Raw genomic sequence first — 17,469 nt, 5'->3', positions numbered from 1 at the left:
CTAATCTTACACTGCTAAATTAGGGACTGCTAGCACAGATAGCCCTCGTGTAGCTTTGCGTGAAATTCAAAAACAAACAAACGAACAAATTAATATGGAGAAGTGTTAATACTATTCTAAGAATAGCAGTGTGTTAGTTATATTATTTAAGAGGCAAGAATTATTCCTTTTGCCAAAGAATAGACAAATCAATTCGTATTAGTGTCGAGTATGTAAACGTTCGAAAGTCTATTGTTTATTTATAGTTAAGCACAAGCTACACATTGGGCTATCAGTACTCTGCCCACCACGGGTATTGAAACCCGGTATTTAGCATTATACGTCTGTAGACTTGCCGCTGTGCCAAGTTAGAAGCAAGTGCATTGTGATAAACACATTATTATTTAGTGAACCACACATTTGTATCTTTTAAAATGTGTGATACTAAAACAATACAAAAACAAAACTGACATATTCATAGAAAGTTTACATTGACTAGATTGGATGGGGAAATTAGAAAAGATAGTGTTTCTCTCCTTTTTTTTTCTTTTTTGAAATGGGTTTCCCGATTTGTGTGCCTCTCGTATTCAATAAGTATTAACACGTAAAATGCGAAATATCTTTTGCGCATATAGGAAAGGATTGTTCAGTGTTTTCAGTATTTTACTTCTTTCCAGTATTAGTTTTAAGAAAACCACTGTTTAGAGTATGCCCTCCAGAAAAGTTGGTGCAATAGAAACAGTCAGACTGATGATAAAATCTGCAGTTTTTTGGAAACAAGAACTGAAAAATCGTTCACTATACAAGTTGTTACTGTACAGGAGACAAGCGAGATCATTTGGGCTTCTCCTCTAAATCCTAACACCTATTTAGCTACACGTCGCAACCACCTGTTCCCGCGGAAAACTTAATCCGATTGTTGAGGCAAATGTAGTCAACCGATGACGCTGTTATGTTCTTACGCCACTTACGACACATAATTGTAATATCTAATAATTAATTAGGTAGTATCAACATAGTGTTTACAGTGTCAGCGATTATTTTGTTCCTTTTGGATAGGCCTTAATTAAAATTTTGTCAAGGAACATTCACTCAGATTTTTACTTTCTTCTTTTTAATTATAGCTCTGATTTCACGGGACATTAAATGTATATATGACATGAAAAAAATACTGTCTAGTGAAAAATGTGGTAGATAACCAGTATCAATTTAAAAATATTTTCAAATAAAACTAATAACCAGAGAAAACAAGTTTGTTTGTTCGAAGTTCAGCACAAAGCTACACAATGTGCTGTGCCACTACGGGTATCGAAACCAGGTTGCTAACGTTGTAAGTCCGCAGACATACCGATGAAAGGAATAGGTTAATAAGTATTGTTCACTACAAACCATAAGATATTTGTAACGTTTTATTACAGAAATTAGAAGATTATAGATTGGTCGAAATATGCATTCTCGGGAAGAAAACGTTACTTGCAACTACACTTACTCAGGATATTTCATTCACTTTATAATTTATTATTTTGTTGAGTATAAGCCTAAAAGAAGCGAAATGTATTTTAATATCAGAGGTTATATACTAGTTGCTAGCACTCTAAGCACAGTGGTAAAATATCAGAAGTGAATCAAAAAACGGTGTTAATACAATCATATTGTGTTACGTGAACAGTGTATTTACCCAGATATTTTTAATACAGTCACTAGCTTTATTTTGATTTATTTAGCAAAATGGCTCAATATATTTACTTAATAAATACATTTATGACATATTATTACGTACAGCTAACTTCAATGATTCATTTATCTTTGTATTATGACTTTGGTTACATAAAACGTATCAGCTAAATATGGTATGATGTAACAGTTAAGCAGGGTATGATATTGACTGATAAAATATACCTGTTAAAAGTAGTATGACATACGGTTCGAAAAAGTTTCTGTTAGAAATGATAGGGTTAGTACATATAGACTTCCTTATGGCACACGGTATTAAACATTTAGAATTACAGATAAAATTTTTGTGGTTATTTGATCGTAAGTTGATCGCTATTTTATTGAAATGAGTAGCCACATTTATCAGAATTTAACAGTTTTTCAGCAACCACATTTAGCCTTTTTTAATTAAATAAATTCTATACTTATTATGGATAGATAAGACCAACAATATAATAAAACATGATACTAACTACCTAAGTCTTATGGTTACTAAAAGGGGGGATTTCTTAAAATATTAATTAGCAAAATATTGTGCTTACGATACTGGCTGTCAGAACACAGTGAATGCCGAGAAGGAAGATTTCCAAAGATACTGACTACTGAAATGCTGTGGTTGCCAAAAAAGAAAAAGTTAATGAAGGTACTAGATCTGCACATCTTGTTGGTACTTAAAAATAGGCTTATATGAATAATAACTACCTAAATCGTGTGGTTACTTCAAGGGGGGATTTCTTAAGATATTGACTAGCAAAATCGTGTGGTTTATTAGAAGTAGATCTTTAAAGTTACTGATGACTAGTAAATTATTTTTCCTCCCTAAAAAGAAGATTTCTAATGAGAAAAGATATGCATCTAAGATTGGTAAATATTTCTAATAATATTGGTTAAAATATTATAGAATAACTGAATAAAAGTAAAGAGATTTCTAAAACCTCGTTACATGAAAATTTCGCGAGTGGATGAGGAGTATCGTCCTTAAAATATATGATTTTTAGGTCCAATATCTTGGTGTACAAACTAAAAATATCGCGAATCAATTCTGACCTTACTTTTTTCAGAAGTTTATTTTGTACGCTCCTAGATAGGAGCCGAAAATTCGTTCATTTATCTGAAAATATATGAGAGTCTTTTATGAAGACAATCAATTGGTAGCTAAGTTAATAATAATCCATTTAATTAATCTATATAAAGTTACTATTTTTAATTAAAATAAGTCGAACACAAAGAAATCAAATGCTATCATTCAAGTTTCAATCAAAGCACGAAAAGTTCGAATATTTTGAAGCTCAGTTTATAGAAAAAAAGTATTTTCTTGTGTTTTAATACTGGGCACCTAAGTTCTTGGTAAGTTATATTAAACGTCGCAAATTGTCAAAACAACTCCGCCCTGAAAACTCTTAAAAGCTTTGCAAGATCATTAACCAATGAGAAAAGTATCCGTAATGACGTCACTACAGACGTCAAACTAGCAATTTCGCTAGCTTGGATTTGTATAAAAGCTGCCAGCCTATCAGGTCATTCAGACAGACGACGACACAGCATCTACAATCCCAAGAAGTAGCACTTGGAACCTACCTGACCAAAGAGAATAACTTTTATCTCAATCTCTGCAACACCCTTGTGGTAAGTTTAGAATTTTAGAAATATGTAGACCCTTTTTTCTTGTCACTGATGTAAGTACTACCAGAAGAGACTCAATAGCTCTACTCACAGATACCACAAAAATAAATAAAACAATATTTTCGTGCTCCATCAAAGTCTTCATAATATAAGGTAACGCCCAGTAACCGTAGCCAGAATTAACTCTTTTCTTCAGAATATTTTTCATATACATGCTATAACAACGTTTAATAGCGACTACTACAAATTTGACTTTATTGCATATAAAGTTATCCGAGTGTTGGAAAATCTGGTTTGCGAAAAACGTAGATATGCCTCGTTTATTCGGTTTCGCTTCAGCTTTAAAAGAACATTTAAAACTCTTCAGCTGGACAACTTTATATTTAATTTTCACTGTAACAGTTATTAGAAACATTTCAACTGGATAACTATAGGCTTAATTTTCCCAATAACAGTCATAAGAAACATTTCAACTCGCAACTGTAGGCTTCATTTTCACAGTAACAGTCATAAGAAACACTTCAACTTTCTAACTAGACAACTTTAGGCTTAATATTTACACCAACAGTCATAATAAACATTTCTATAAGTGTTTGTGTAAAATTAAGAATATTCAGTTGAAATCGGCCCTCGAGCTATTTTGTTTTGCACGCTAGTTCCTAGTGCTGTAGAGAAAACAATACGTTTGAACTATTATGGGTGAGTTTATTTTAAAAATGATTGTTTCTTGAATTATTTATATCGCGAACAATATGTTTTAGTTTGTATTGTGTTTCTTTCTCCCTTTGTATCTTGTTTTACATGAAACGTTTCTGGAACATTAAAGTATCGGTTTAAAAAAAGGAGCCGGTAAGGAATTAAATCACATATGATTGAGATGATAAAAGGTGTTGATAGGGAAACAATACACTTACATAATACACTTACATAATACACTTACTAATACACTTACATAATACACTTACTAAACATTGTTATTCATTCTTGTTATATCCTAAACTTTCTTACACGCATTCATTGACCCTACACTTTCTTATGCACGCTTATTACCCATAAGCGTTGTTAAATAACATTTTCCCACTACATTATAAGCAAGAATTTTAATGATTTATATTTTGCTTTGTCTAAAATTATAAAGAAACTGTTATAAAGTCAAATAATTATCAGTTTACCAGGAAATCTTTCACCATGACAGCCTTTAAACATTAGTAAATACACGCCCTGATAACTAACTTAATACAGGAGTGACTGATGTTTAATGTTTAAAATGTATTAATGTACGATGAATTTCGCAAGTTAAGTTTGATATATCTGTGTTGCACTGCGTAATTTCAGAAAACGAAATCAGTGTCCGATATAAGCCATCATCCCCCTTGTCAAGGTTTCTTACAAAAAGTAAGGCTCTACTAGAAATCACAATTAACTTTAATGTGAAATTCTGATTGAAAGCAATGCTCAGTAGCAATTCGACGTGTTAAGCGAATAAAGTTAATGTTTTGTATATAACTGAGAGACTTTTGCTCAATAGTAACTCTTCCATTCATTCTGTAACCTGACACTTACTGGTAACTCTTATATTCATACTGTAACCTGACACTTACTGGTAACTCTTCCATTCATACTGTAACCTGACACTTACTGGTAACTCTTCCATTCATACTGTAACCTGACACTTACTGGTAACTCTTCCATTCATACTGTAACCTCATACTTACTGGTAACTCAGCCATTCATACTGTAGCCTCATACTTACTGGTAACTCAGCCATTCATACTGTAACCTCATAAAAGTTAATGGTAACTCAGCCATTCATACTGTAACCTCATAAAAGTTAATGGTAACTCTTCCATTCATACTGTAACATCACACTTACTGGTAACTCTTCCATTCATACCGTTACAGTACAATTAGGAGAAATGTTTCACAAATATGTCGGTTAAATTACAATGAAAAGAAATGTTACACAAGTATGTCGATTACATTATAACTAGGAGAAATGTTACACAACCATGTCGGTTACAATATAACTAGGAGAAATGTTGCACTGTTACAAACCTATGCCGGTTACAGTATAACTAGGAGAAATGTTACAAAACTATATCGGTTACAGTACAACTTGGAGGAATGTTACATGCGCTTTAAAGGTGCATAATATTTGTTACAGTTAGTGTGTGTTTGATTATTAATTTTGTCTAAAATTTGAAATTGGAAACATATCTCTAATGTTACCCTTGGATTCCAAATTGTATTATCATTCTTTGATTGCAAATTTTGAAAGCCTCTGTTAAGGATTATAAAACATATTTCTCCTTAACTCTAGCTTCATTCTATTTGTGGTCTTTCAATTAAAACTTTATGAAAAATTCTGGGCTTCTTATTGGATAGATATGAGGTGGATATGACATATAATTATATCTAATTTGACACTGTATCATGGATGTTATTCCCCTATTTTTGCACGTTGTCCTCTTGAAATATTGAAATTAGTTTTTAGTGTGATACCAGAATATGCTTATATTGTTTAACAGTTGTGTACTCTTATGAAACAACACACGTGACAAAACAGTTTTTATGTATTTGCAAACAAGACTCTCCAGCAACTGAAGCTCAATCGATCGAATTATTTAAATTCCTCTTGATAAGAGACTAGCGCTCAGTAGTTTGATAACTTCTCGATTTTTACAGTCACAAGTTTTTGTAGAAATTATTTTTTTCTAATTACTTGTATATCATAAAAACGTTTTCAATTGTTTAATTATCGTAGAAAAAGTTTCTCATATAGAGTTTTCTATTACGTAAAAATGTTTTAATTTAATATGAAAAGACAAATATGTCAAAACCTTAAAAACTTTAGTGAAAAATTGATTTTCTTTAGGCACAAAATAGTTTTTACATTTCCAAGTAAAACATTTTTTTTTCAATTCTCTCGTGTATCGATTATCTTAAACAACGCATAAAGTTCAGTGTCTATTTCACTAAAGTATTCCTTGGTGTGGAGAAGTCTTCCTGTAGATATACATGCTGTATCATTACAAAGAACAAAACTAAACTCCAGGCCAGCAATTTAACTTAATGATACTATTTTTTACTGATTACCAATTTGATTATAATGACATTTCATGAGAACTAAATGACATTAGTCGTATCTCGCACGTACCCAAGTGGAACACTTAACCCTTTATTACCAGCACCTCATAATAATTAATTAAACATTACTCATTAGGTTATCTTTTTCAACACGTCGTAGGTATATTAATTACAAGGACCATTTCACAGATCATATGAGCTACATACCAAACGTAGAGATAAGTGTCAACATTGCATCCAAATATAAATACAGCCTCGTTTAGCGTTGTGACTGAAGTAGTATTGTCAAAACCTTGTCACGTTGCATCAAAATAGCAATACAGCCTCCTTTAGCGTTGTGACTGAAATAGTATGGTAAATGTTAACGTTGCATCAAAATATAGATACAGCCTCGTTTAGCGTTGTGACTGAAGTAGTACGGTAAGAGCTCACGTTGCATCAAGATATAAATATAGCCTCCTTTAGCGTTGTGACTGAAATAGTATGGTAAGTGTTAACGTTGCATCAAAATGTAAATACAGCCTCCTTTAGCGTTGTGACTGAAATAGTATGGTAAGTGTTAACGTTGCATCAAAATATAAATACAGCCTTTAGCGTTGTGAATGAAGTAGTATGTTGTAACTCATACGTAGGGTGAAGGGTTCATTGTAAACAGGACTTTATTTCAGTAAAATAACAGTAAATTATTACACATCAATTTTAAGGCTTCAGCAGGCGTAGTAGGTTCGTGTCCGGACGGGGTCATTTATAGTCATATGAACCATGACTTATGCTTATATGAACTTTAACACCCTGTCAATAAGGTCATATTCCAGAGATAGGTTTAGTTCTAATATACTCAAGTTTGTTGTCTTTTTCGGGTAACTACATACTTTGAACAAGACTTGTTAATTATTAAACACAAGAACTGGTAACTAATCTTCAGATGTTTTTATGTTAATATAATGCATTATAAAATAAATATAAAAACTTACTAAAAACATCATTTATTTCACAACGTCATTAAAGGTTATTTTTATTACAACAACATGAAGTTTTAATTCAATGTTTACCATTCTGAAATTTCTCATAGAAGTGTTTGTCAGTGACATTTCTCAAGTTTTGGTATCGAATGTATGTGTTTCGTGTAACAATTCCCCTTTTTTTATAGACGGCAACCCTGTGATAACAAATACTTAATATTTATCATAATAATCATGATAGTTCTCTATTGTATGATAGCAAAAAGTGTTTTCAAGAAACAGTGACCTTTTTTTTTTGTTAAAAGGGTCTCTTTATAAGAGCATTGAAAATTAGCATTTTTTGTACGAACAAACTAATGTCAGTATTGATAATTTCATCATGTATTTAACTTAATCAAATTAATCAATAAACCAGCAGCGACACAAGTTTATAAAACAGTTTTGAAAAACAGTGGATGTATAATAAAGTTAATAAAATAATGCTCATATATATGTACGACTTCCAATATTATATACAGTCTCATTTTTTGCAACCGAAATGTTCATGCAAAAAAAAATATCAATTTATTTATTGTTATTCCATATTTTAATTAATTAAGATTCAATTCAATTAATAAGTTTTATCAGAAAATTGTTAGTCTATACGCTAGTCTTTTATTCCAGAAACAATGGTCAAGGTTTTCGTCACCGTACTCCTTGTAATGACAGTCTTGTCAATGACTTTGTCGGCTTCTTTGGCTCAACCCCGGTAAGTTATACATTTTACACACCAGGTTTAGTTTTAGTTTTTAAGTTTCCCATAACTTTGAGCTAAGTTTTGTTTTATTATTATTTCGTGGGTATATTGTCCGAATGCGTTTTATTTCACACTTCTTTCTCCAATTTCTATAAGATAGTACCACCGTTTGTATTACCATGTCCCAACAGGCATGACATGGCCTTGTGGTTAGGCCGATCGACTCGTAATATGTGGGTCGCGGGTTCGAATCCCGTTCATCGAGCCTACTCAACCGTGGGAGTGTTATAATGTAACAATCAACCACACTTTTCGTTGGCAAAGAGTAGTCCAAGAGCGGTTGGTGTTGATTAGATGCTTTTCTTATAGTCTCTCAATTCAAAATTAAAATAAAGTTTGCCAAGAAATTAAAATATATATTAGAAAGTTGTTCAAGTATGAAAAGAGAATAGTGACTGCATTATACGCAGGAAATGGGAAAACAACTTCATTATTTTACAAACCGTCAATATTTCACAAGACAGGTGTTACTATTCTTTGAAATATAAATACCCTCTTCTTGGACATGTCATTTTCACATGATAAATGCTGATAAAAATGCTATAGATAAAGGCAGGATTATTGACCTATAAATGTTAAAACCGTAGTGACAAAATGAGTGATGGAACCTCTTTCGGTTACTGTCACCAGGTGATCATTTTAGTAACGTAAAGAAGAAACTTTCTCAACTTAAGCCTTTAAACGATATTATTTTTCTTTCCCCTTCTATATTAATAAAACGTACTTTGGCTATGAAACACATACAGTTGGCGTGTGTCAGATTAATTAAGTAAACGTCAAGTGAGTAACAGAGGTAAGTTTAAAGTGTTTTTTGACACAGTTTTTTAAAACAGATACCCAGAATCATAGGAAATAATGCCTTCTAATAACTGATTAATTTTTAATTTTATAAACTGGTTTAATTTCATTCCTAAGTTGTTTCATGAGCTAATATTTTACAATATCGATATAATTTCGTTGTTTTATCTGTTTATTGTCTTATGACTGCTTTAGCGATCTAACCCCACATTTTAACGTTATAAGCTCTCTACGATCCTCGTGAACTGGTGCTTATTATTATCATAAACACAAAAAATTATTTCTGACACAAATAACTTCCTATTAAATATTTTTCACAATAACCCTACACGATTGCTTTATGTATGTAATTAAACAACATAAACAAAGCAAAACAGAATCACTATATCAAATATTTACGTCATGTGAGAAACGAAATCAGAGTTAAATTTCATTGGAAAGTATTTAGTTATACAGTAAGTTTACAGACTTATAATCGATATATAAGCTATTGAAAATTTTTAATTGCGGATTGCAAAGAGCAAATTTCGATCTCAAGCTTTTGGGGGTAGAAACGCTCTGATTAGTAGCCGTTAGTGTTTTTTTTATCTTATTCTATTATCCTTCAATCGTAACTTACAGTAAATAACTAATTATTGACTTCACATTACTATTAAACACACCAGCTTTAACTTCTGCTTTCTTACCAAGATGAAATAGAGACCTCAAGTGCGATGTTATATCAGTTTGATTTTCCAGTTATTTTCTTCGGGCATTATCTTTTATTTTCAGCCCAAACTTCAAAACCAAGCCAGCTAGGCTGCATAAGCTACAAATATTTCTAGCGCATGGGTTTGGTTAAGGTACATATTTTAAAAGTTAAATAATGTGGAAAGCTACACGAGAGCTATCTGCGCTAACCTTCCCTAATTTGGCAGTAATAAACTAAAGAGAAGGCAGCTAGTCAACACTACCCACCGCTAACTCTTGGGCTACTCTTTTACCAACGTCACATTATAACGCCCACATGGCTGAAACGGACGGGGATTCGAACCCACGACCCTCAGAGTGTGAGTCAAGCGCTCTAGCCACAAGGTCGTATGGGGAGAAGGCATGTACACCAAATTGTACATTTTGTACATAATTGCCCTCATTTGTGATAAACGGAAGTTTTTAAAAACCTTTTTATCATCGTAGTCTAACAGAATATTTTGAACAGTTTTCAATAAATAAAACAATGCATATGAAAAAATATCTAAAATTTTATCTGGCATTTTTTTAAATTTGTTCAACTCTTTAAGTTTAAACATGAAATTGAAAACAAATTAAGTTTATCGACACTTAGTTTCCAAAAGGAAATCCTTTGTTACTTAATGACTACACACCATTCTTTTAATTCTAAGTTTAGGGAACACGAGCTTGAGTGGTAAATCAATCACCATAGAATACAGCCTGAAGATGATATCACTAGCTGGAAGAGAGAAATAGCTATCCAGTAGACTATGGGTTCACTTTGCTGGAAGAAGTTTATTACAAACCAGTAAAAGTACTGTGATCTGCCTTGCAGGCGCGCCAAGAAATCGCGACTTCTAAGATTTGTTTAGTTAGCTGTCCAAAAGGGAGAACGGTATATTCTCTAACAGGGTTTATATTCATTGATCACAGTCAGAAGCAAGAGAGCCTCTTAGTTCGAGAGTACTTAAAGAAAGGCATCCAATATATAAGTCCAACGGGCAATGCTTTTTTGTTTCTCTGTCTAGCATCAAAGTACTCTCGAAACAAGGGTGCTGTAGAAATGGAAAATATGTTTGAGTAAAACCTTAGAAGATCGTAGCTTTTTTTCTTGTTTCAAGAACAAAAACATAGAGCATTGTTATTTGTTTTTATTGTTGTTTCAAGGACAAACATATAGAGCTTTGTTATTTGTTTTTATTGTTGTTTCAAGGACAAAAACATAGAGCATTGTTATTTGTTTTTATTGTGTGTTACTTGAACATCAACGGGTAATTCTTCGATAAACTCTCCAGTACTTCGTAACAATCTCTACTCTTTTTTTTACATCTTACCACATTTTATTCACGTTACGCAAGGTTATTTTATGAAGACAAAACTGAAGCTTGAAGCCTTTACTTCTTATTTCCATGATGCATTCTAGAGCATTTTCAATTTTTGTACTGTAATTATATTGTAACTACTTATATTATAATTAAATCTGATTTAGCCATACACTTTTTACATAACCTTATATTGTCTAATATTTAGGTACAGGCGTGCTTTGGTGGAAATTGATGACCCAGATGAAGTGATACGAGTTTTGACAGGAATAATGGATAACTTGATTTCTTCCGAGAGTGTTAAAACGTAAGTCTCCTATTCTGGTTTATCTTCTACAACTAAAATTTCACTGAAAACGAATTACAATCAACAAGATAAAAAGACCAGTATGAAGGAAGGCCTATGGAGTTTCATTTACCATATCAATACCTACGTATTGCTTAGGGTGACCAGACGCCCCGATTTTTCCGGGACGGTCCCATTTTTTGTTGGTAGTTTGTGCCAGTGTTCCAAGAAAAATTCTCTGGACGAATGTATTAGGCCTAGTTGACTTGCTCATTGTTGTAACACGTAATCTCCTACTGCCAAACTCTAGAAAGTTCCGTCTGTGCGTGGTGAGAAACCCAGGACTGTGTAGGTTTTGTAGTTACTAGTTCTGTAGTAGATGTATAGCAGTTGGTGAATGTATTCGAAATTATTTCAAAACTAATGCCAATGGTAATGCATTTGGAAATAATGTGTAAAAGATTAATAATTTTAAAGTAAATTATATAAAATGTTAAATTATTCCACATTTGTCATAACCATTTTGAAATTAGAAACAAGGGCTGAGCTGTCTCTGTTTTTCGATTTGGAAATCTGGTCACTCTAGTATTGTTGTAAAAAATAAATAAAAGGAAGAAACCTAGAATCCAAGTTATTTATTTAATTTACAGCAAAAAAAAAATCCTAGATATACTTATTTTGTAATGAGATGATGTCTTAATTTATCATGTTTAACTTGTTTTGTTTTTTTATCACATGTTTTAACTGTAGTGATAAACGAGGCCTAGACTTAGGATTATCACGTGGGTTTTCTGGAAGTCAAGCTGCTAAACATTTGATGGGACTAGCGGCAGCCAACTTTGCCGGTGGACCCGGTAGACGACGTCGTGACGTCAGCGAAGAAGAATGATTGGAATGCCAGTGTTTCCAGTAGAGATGGCACTAATATTCAATCGCCACTAGTATATAAACATAGAAATAACGCACTCTAATATGAAATTTGCACAATGAAGATGTGAATTGTTGTACTCGTTCTAACAATAAAATACTTTCTGCACTAGAATATTGTATCCAGTGTTACTTCGAATTTCTCTTTAATCACAAGAGTAGAATGATTTTCTAAGCTAACACAACACTGCACGATCTTTGTGATAAGTAAGCCTTTTTAATTAATTTATTTGTTTTATATCCATTATTAAATTATAGTTTAAATTAAAAAAATAATTAAGTGGACGAGCTCGCAAGACGATGGAAGGTGTCTTGTTTGATTGTTGCCCATTCGTTTAGCAGTATGTTCTGTATGTACTTCCTGTCATGAGGTACTATAAGGTGTCTTGTTTGATTGTTGCCCGTCCGTGGAGCAGTATGTACTTCCTATCATGAGGTACTATAAGGTGTCTTGTTTGATTGTTGCCCGTCCGTGGAGCAGTATGTACTTCCTATCATGAGGTACTGGAAGGTGTCTTGTTTGATTGTTGCCCTTCCGTGGAGCAGTATGTACTTCCTATCATGAAGTACTGGAAGGTGTCTTGTTTGATTGTTGCCCTTCCGTGGAGCAGTATGTACTTCCTATCATGAGGTACTGTAAGGTGTCTTGTTTGATTGTTGCCCGTCCGTGGAGCAGTATGTACTTCCTATCATGAGGTACTGGAAGGTGTCTTGTTTGATTGTTGCTCGTCCGTAGAGCAGTATGTTGTGTATGTACTTCCTATAGATGTCATTAAATAATTATGATGATGAATGCGACGTTCAACTTCATCCCAAAAATGCTCAAACGAATTGTGATCCTGTAACTAATTGCAATGACCAACTGAAGTCAACGCCATGCTATTTAAACCAATTTTGAAAATTCGAGTGTAGCGTATTATTGTCCATTTCCTATCACCGTGGAAATGCAGTATTGTTGGTTGGACATGTTCTTTTAATGACCAACTGAAGTCAACACCATGCTCTATAAACCAGTTTTGGAAATTCGAGTGTAGCGTATTATTGTCCGTTTCCTATTACTGTGGAAATGTAGTATTGTTGGCTGAACATGTTATTCTAAAGAAATCACGACTTCTGCCATCGGAACGTTCTCCACACGATCATATCACATCTCGTTAGTTTATCTTTTACTGTCGGGACAGTAAACGTAGAATGAACAAGAGTCTTATGTGATTATTTTTATATCTCTACTTAATCGTCAACTTAATACCATGCTATTGGGCTGGTTTTTTGCTGGCATATGACAATCTTAATCATGCCTTTCGATTGGAACATTTGAAGATAGTCGAACCTTGGTCATTGTTGAAGGAATCTGACTACTGTAACACAGCCTGACACTTTTACAAGTAGATGTAATCGTCTTTTCTTTTTGACAGTCTTCAGTCGAAGGTGACACTAACTTTTCATAGTAGCAGACTTATTCTCCTATTTATTGCCACTGTTGATAAACTCTAATGATAAACAGTTTAAACAGCTAGTAGAAAAAAGTAACTCTCGACGACTTTGAAGCAATTATGCATCTGTAAAAATTCTTATTTTTATCCATTGTCCTGTAGACTAGCCAAAGTCTCAAACACCACACGATAAAAACCAAACGCTATGCATTACAGATGTGTGTAGTTGTAGACTAGCCAAAGTCTCAGACACCACACGATAAAAACCAAACGCTATGCATTACAGATGTGTGCAGTTGTAGACTAGTCAAAGTCTCAAACACCACACGATAAAAACCAAACGCTATGCATTACAGATGTGTGTAGTAGGTGAGATGAACCCTATTTTATAGACAAGTCAGTATATAAATATAAAGACGATGACAACGTTAAATGCAATACTTTGTTCGGAAATTAAAGAAGTTCTCATAAGTGATCGGTAAAAATATCTCATATAATGGAGAAAACTACACGGTTTGTCATCTGTGCAGATTTAAATACAGCGTCAATATACCAAGGTTATTGATCGAGTAGCAGTCTTTTATAATTTTGTTTTTTAAAGTCATCGACAAATAATATAGCGCAAAAAGGCCCCATTTTAATTTCTATTGTCACACCTTTCGTTGGTTGTGAGAGTTATATATGAAATTAACAGCGTTAACTTTAACACAAGTTCAACAAATGTAATCTAAGTGTCAGTAAGAAGTACATTTTTAAGCCTATCACATGGCCTAGTTATGTAGAATGGTAACATGTTAAAGGGAATATCGCGATAATGTCAGATTTAAACCTAACTTCTTAAAGATATGTAAGAAATTATTAGGTTTTAATAAAACATAGTTCAGAAGTTTAAGAAACTACAATTCTAAATGGAATACAAATACACTGTTTTAACCTCTTTCCAGAATTTAATAATATATTGTGTAGCATACCCATATTTGGTAAAACTATTATTATATTATCTAAGTTTATATTTTCTTCATTAGTTATATTTTCATGGTTATCAACGTTATTTACAAGTGATTTTACACCTGATGCTCATGTTGACTACATCTATTAGGTTTCATGCTCAATTCTTTGTAAAGTACAGTAGTTTCGTATTTTGTCACGTTTAGATCTGGAACTAGTGTTACATTTAACAAGGCTTCTCATGGTTGACTTGTTTGTTTGTTTTGTTGAATTTTGTGCAAAATCATATTAGGGCTACATGCGTTAGCAGTCCCTAATTTTCAAGTGATAGACAAGAGGGGAAGCCAACACCACCTACTGCCAACTTTGGGCCTACTCTTGTCAGACTGAATAGTGGAATTTGACCGTCACTCTTATAATGCACCCATAGTGCCAAAGTAGGGAGAACGATTTTTTTGTTTCTTTTCAGCAGGAACGCGAATTACTGAACCTCAGCTCTACAGTCTGGCACGTTAACCAATAGGTTTTGTTTGTTTGTTTGAAGTAAGCACAAAGCTACACAATGGGCTATCTGTGCTAACCAATAGGTAGCGCTTGGTCTAAAGGTTGATATTTGATGCTCTTTGGTGATTTTGATATTTTATGAAAACTTGAGACACCGAAAATTAATTCTATCCTTAAAATGAACTGTTCGTGAAAGAAGTATTTTTTTTTAATCTAATTTTTCCTGTTCCGTGGGTTCAAGAAAATAACAGACTCAGGTGACTTTCAGATAAAATCTGCTAAAAAAAAAAATCCACCCGTTTTGGGAGAATTTAAATATTTCACAAAATTGTTCAAGTATGAAAACAGAAAAGTAACTGTATTATAAACAATTATATAATTAATCCTTCTTAGACAGTGAAATTATTTTCTAAAACAATAAAACTGCTACTAAATTACGACAAGAAAATAAAAACTAAAAAAACTCAAGAGACTTGTACAAACTGTAGTAATTCTGAATCTATAATGTTTACTATTATCAAGGTTTTACTAGTATTGTTTTAAATAGACGCAAAAATCACTAGGTTGTAAACATATCAGTTTTCATCTTTTGAGACCACGCTTTGGTCAGCGGTTTGAAACGAGAAATATGCGATATATATGAGATATATGGTTTCCTTGACCAGTGCAAATTTGAGAGAAATACTGTGGTTTGATTATATATGTTAAAGTTCCTAGAATTGCAAATAAATCAAAAATAAGAACGATTCAGTCGCGATTATCAAGATTAACTTTAACAGTTTTCAGTTATTATATCAAAGGGGAAAATAAGTTATATACACAAACGAACAAGTACAGTTTTAAAACGATATTGAAATATACAACTACTATGCATGAAACGTTTATAATAATTCTAGCTATTTGATCTTGGAAAGTTAATAATTATAGCTATTTGATCTTTCAAAGCTAATAATTATAGCTATTTGATCTTTCAAAGCTAATAATTATAGCTATTTGATCTTTCAAACTAATAATTATAGCTATTTAATCTTTCAAAGCTAATAATTCTAGCTATTTTATCTTTCAGATCTTTAAAAAATATTAAATTACGAAAGTAAAGTGGTTGAAGAAATAAATTTTCTAAACACCAAACACTTGGTTTATTAAAATATCTTACAGTTGATTTCGTGTTATCTAAGTGTCTAATTCAGATGATTCTAGATGTTGGCCAATTTTTACAGTGCTCAGATATGTACAGGCAGCTAATTACTTTCTAGTCTATCTTTGTACAAACAGTGGCAAATGCTCTTTAACCTAGACGTGAACAAACAATGGCCAAACATTTATAATTTTATATTATTAAAAACCATGACCAACCACTTTATACAAACTATGACAAACGTATATCTAGCCCAGAAGGCACAAACTATATTCAACCATTTATGCATGACTACAAACTGTTGTCAACATTGCTCTAAATTAGACGTGAACAAACAATGGCCAAACATTTATAATTTTATATTATTAAAAACCATGACCAACCACGTTTATACAAACTATGACAAACGTATATCTAGCCCAGAAGGCACAAACTATATTCAACCATTTATGCATGACTACAAACTGTTGTCAACATTGCTCTAAATTAGACGTGAACAATCCATGATCAAACATTTATTGTTCCACATTACTAAAAACTGTAGCCAATATTTTTCTAAATTAGACGTGAACAATCCATGATCAAACACTTATTGTTCCACATTACTACAAACAGTTGTCAACATTGCTCTGATCTAGATGTGAACAAACCACGACTAACCAATTATTACTCTATATTGCTGCAAAATGTGGCCAATTTTTCTCTCAACTACACGAGAACAAACCTTGACCAAACACTTATTGCTCTATATTACAATAAACTGTAGCCAACATATCTCTCAATTAGCGTGAACAAATAATGACCAGTCACTTATTACTCAAATTTATCTAATATAGGCGCGTAAAGTTATAGCCAAACTTTTCTCTATCCCCAAAACATGAACAATCCATGATCGAACATTTATTACTCTGTATTATTACGAACTGTGGCCAACGTTTCTCTATCCCTAAAACATTAACAATCCATGACCAAACATTTATACTACATATTTGTACTGTGACGGATTTGTTGCTATATATTTGTTTTGGTAGCGACGTTTGTTTGGATTACATTTATATTTAGAAACATACATGGCTTATATTGTTAGATATGTATTGCGAAACTCCGGCCTATTCTCCAAAGTTGCAGAAGATTCTCGAGAGAAATAATCAACAATATATGTGTGTACGTAAACGATAGTGTTAGCGTCAGTATTGTTACATAAAACTGAAATTTCGAGAAACTCTCCACACGCCTATAAGT

General features: G+C 32.7%; 1 protein-coding gene across 1 annotated transcript; it reads left to right on the top strand.

Annotated features, from left to right (window-relative positions):
* Positions 1-3,219: 3,219 nt before the first annotated feature.
* On the top strand, positions 3,220-12,319 carry LOC106458264 (diuretic hormone class 2-like). The gene is made up of 4 exons (XM_013917749.2): positions 3,220-3,318; positions 8,028-8,112; positions 11,200-11,298; positions 12,028-12,319. The coding sequence occupies exons 2-4, from the start codon at positions 8,033-8,035 to the stop codon at positions 12,164-12,166; spliced, it is 318 nt and encodes a 105-aa protein (XP_013773203.1). The 5' UTR covers positions 3,220-3,318; positions 8,028-8,032; the 3' UTR covers positions 12,167-12,319.
* Positions 12,320-17,469: the final 5,150 nt, after the last annotated feature.

This window comes from Limulus polyphemus, unplaced genomic scaffold, assembly GCF_000517525.1.
Source record: "Limulus polyphemus unplaced genomic scaffold, Limulus_polyphemus-2.1.2 Scaffold437, whole genome shotgun sequence".
Classification (NCBI taxonomy): Eukaryota; Metazoa; Arthropoda; class Merostomata; order Xiphosura; family Limulidae; genus Limulus; species Limulus polyphemus.
The sequence above is the reverse complement of the archived record's forward strand: the minus strand, read 5'-3'. Positions and strand labels throughout refer to the sequence as shown.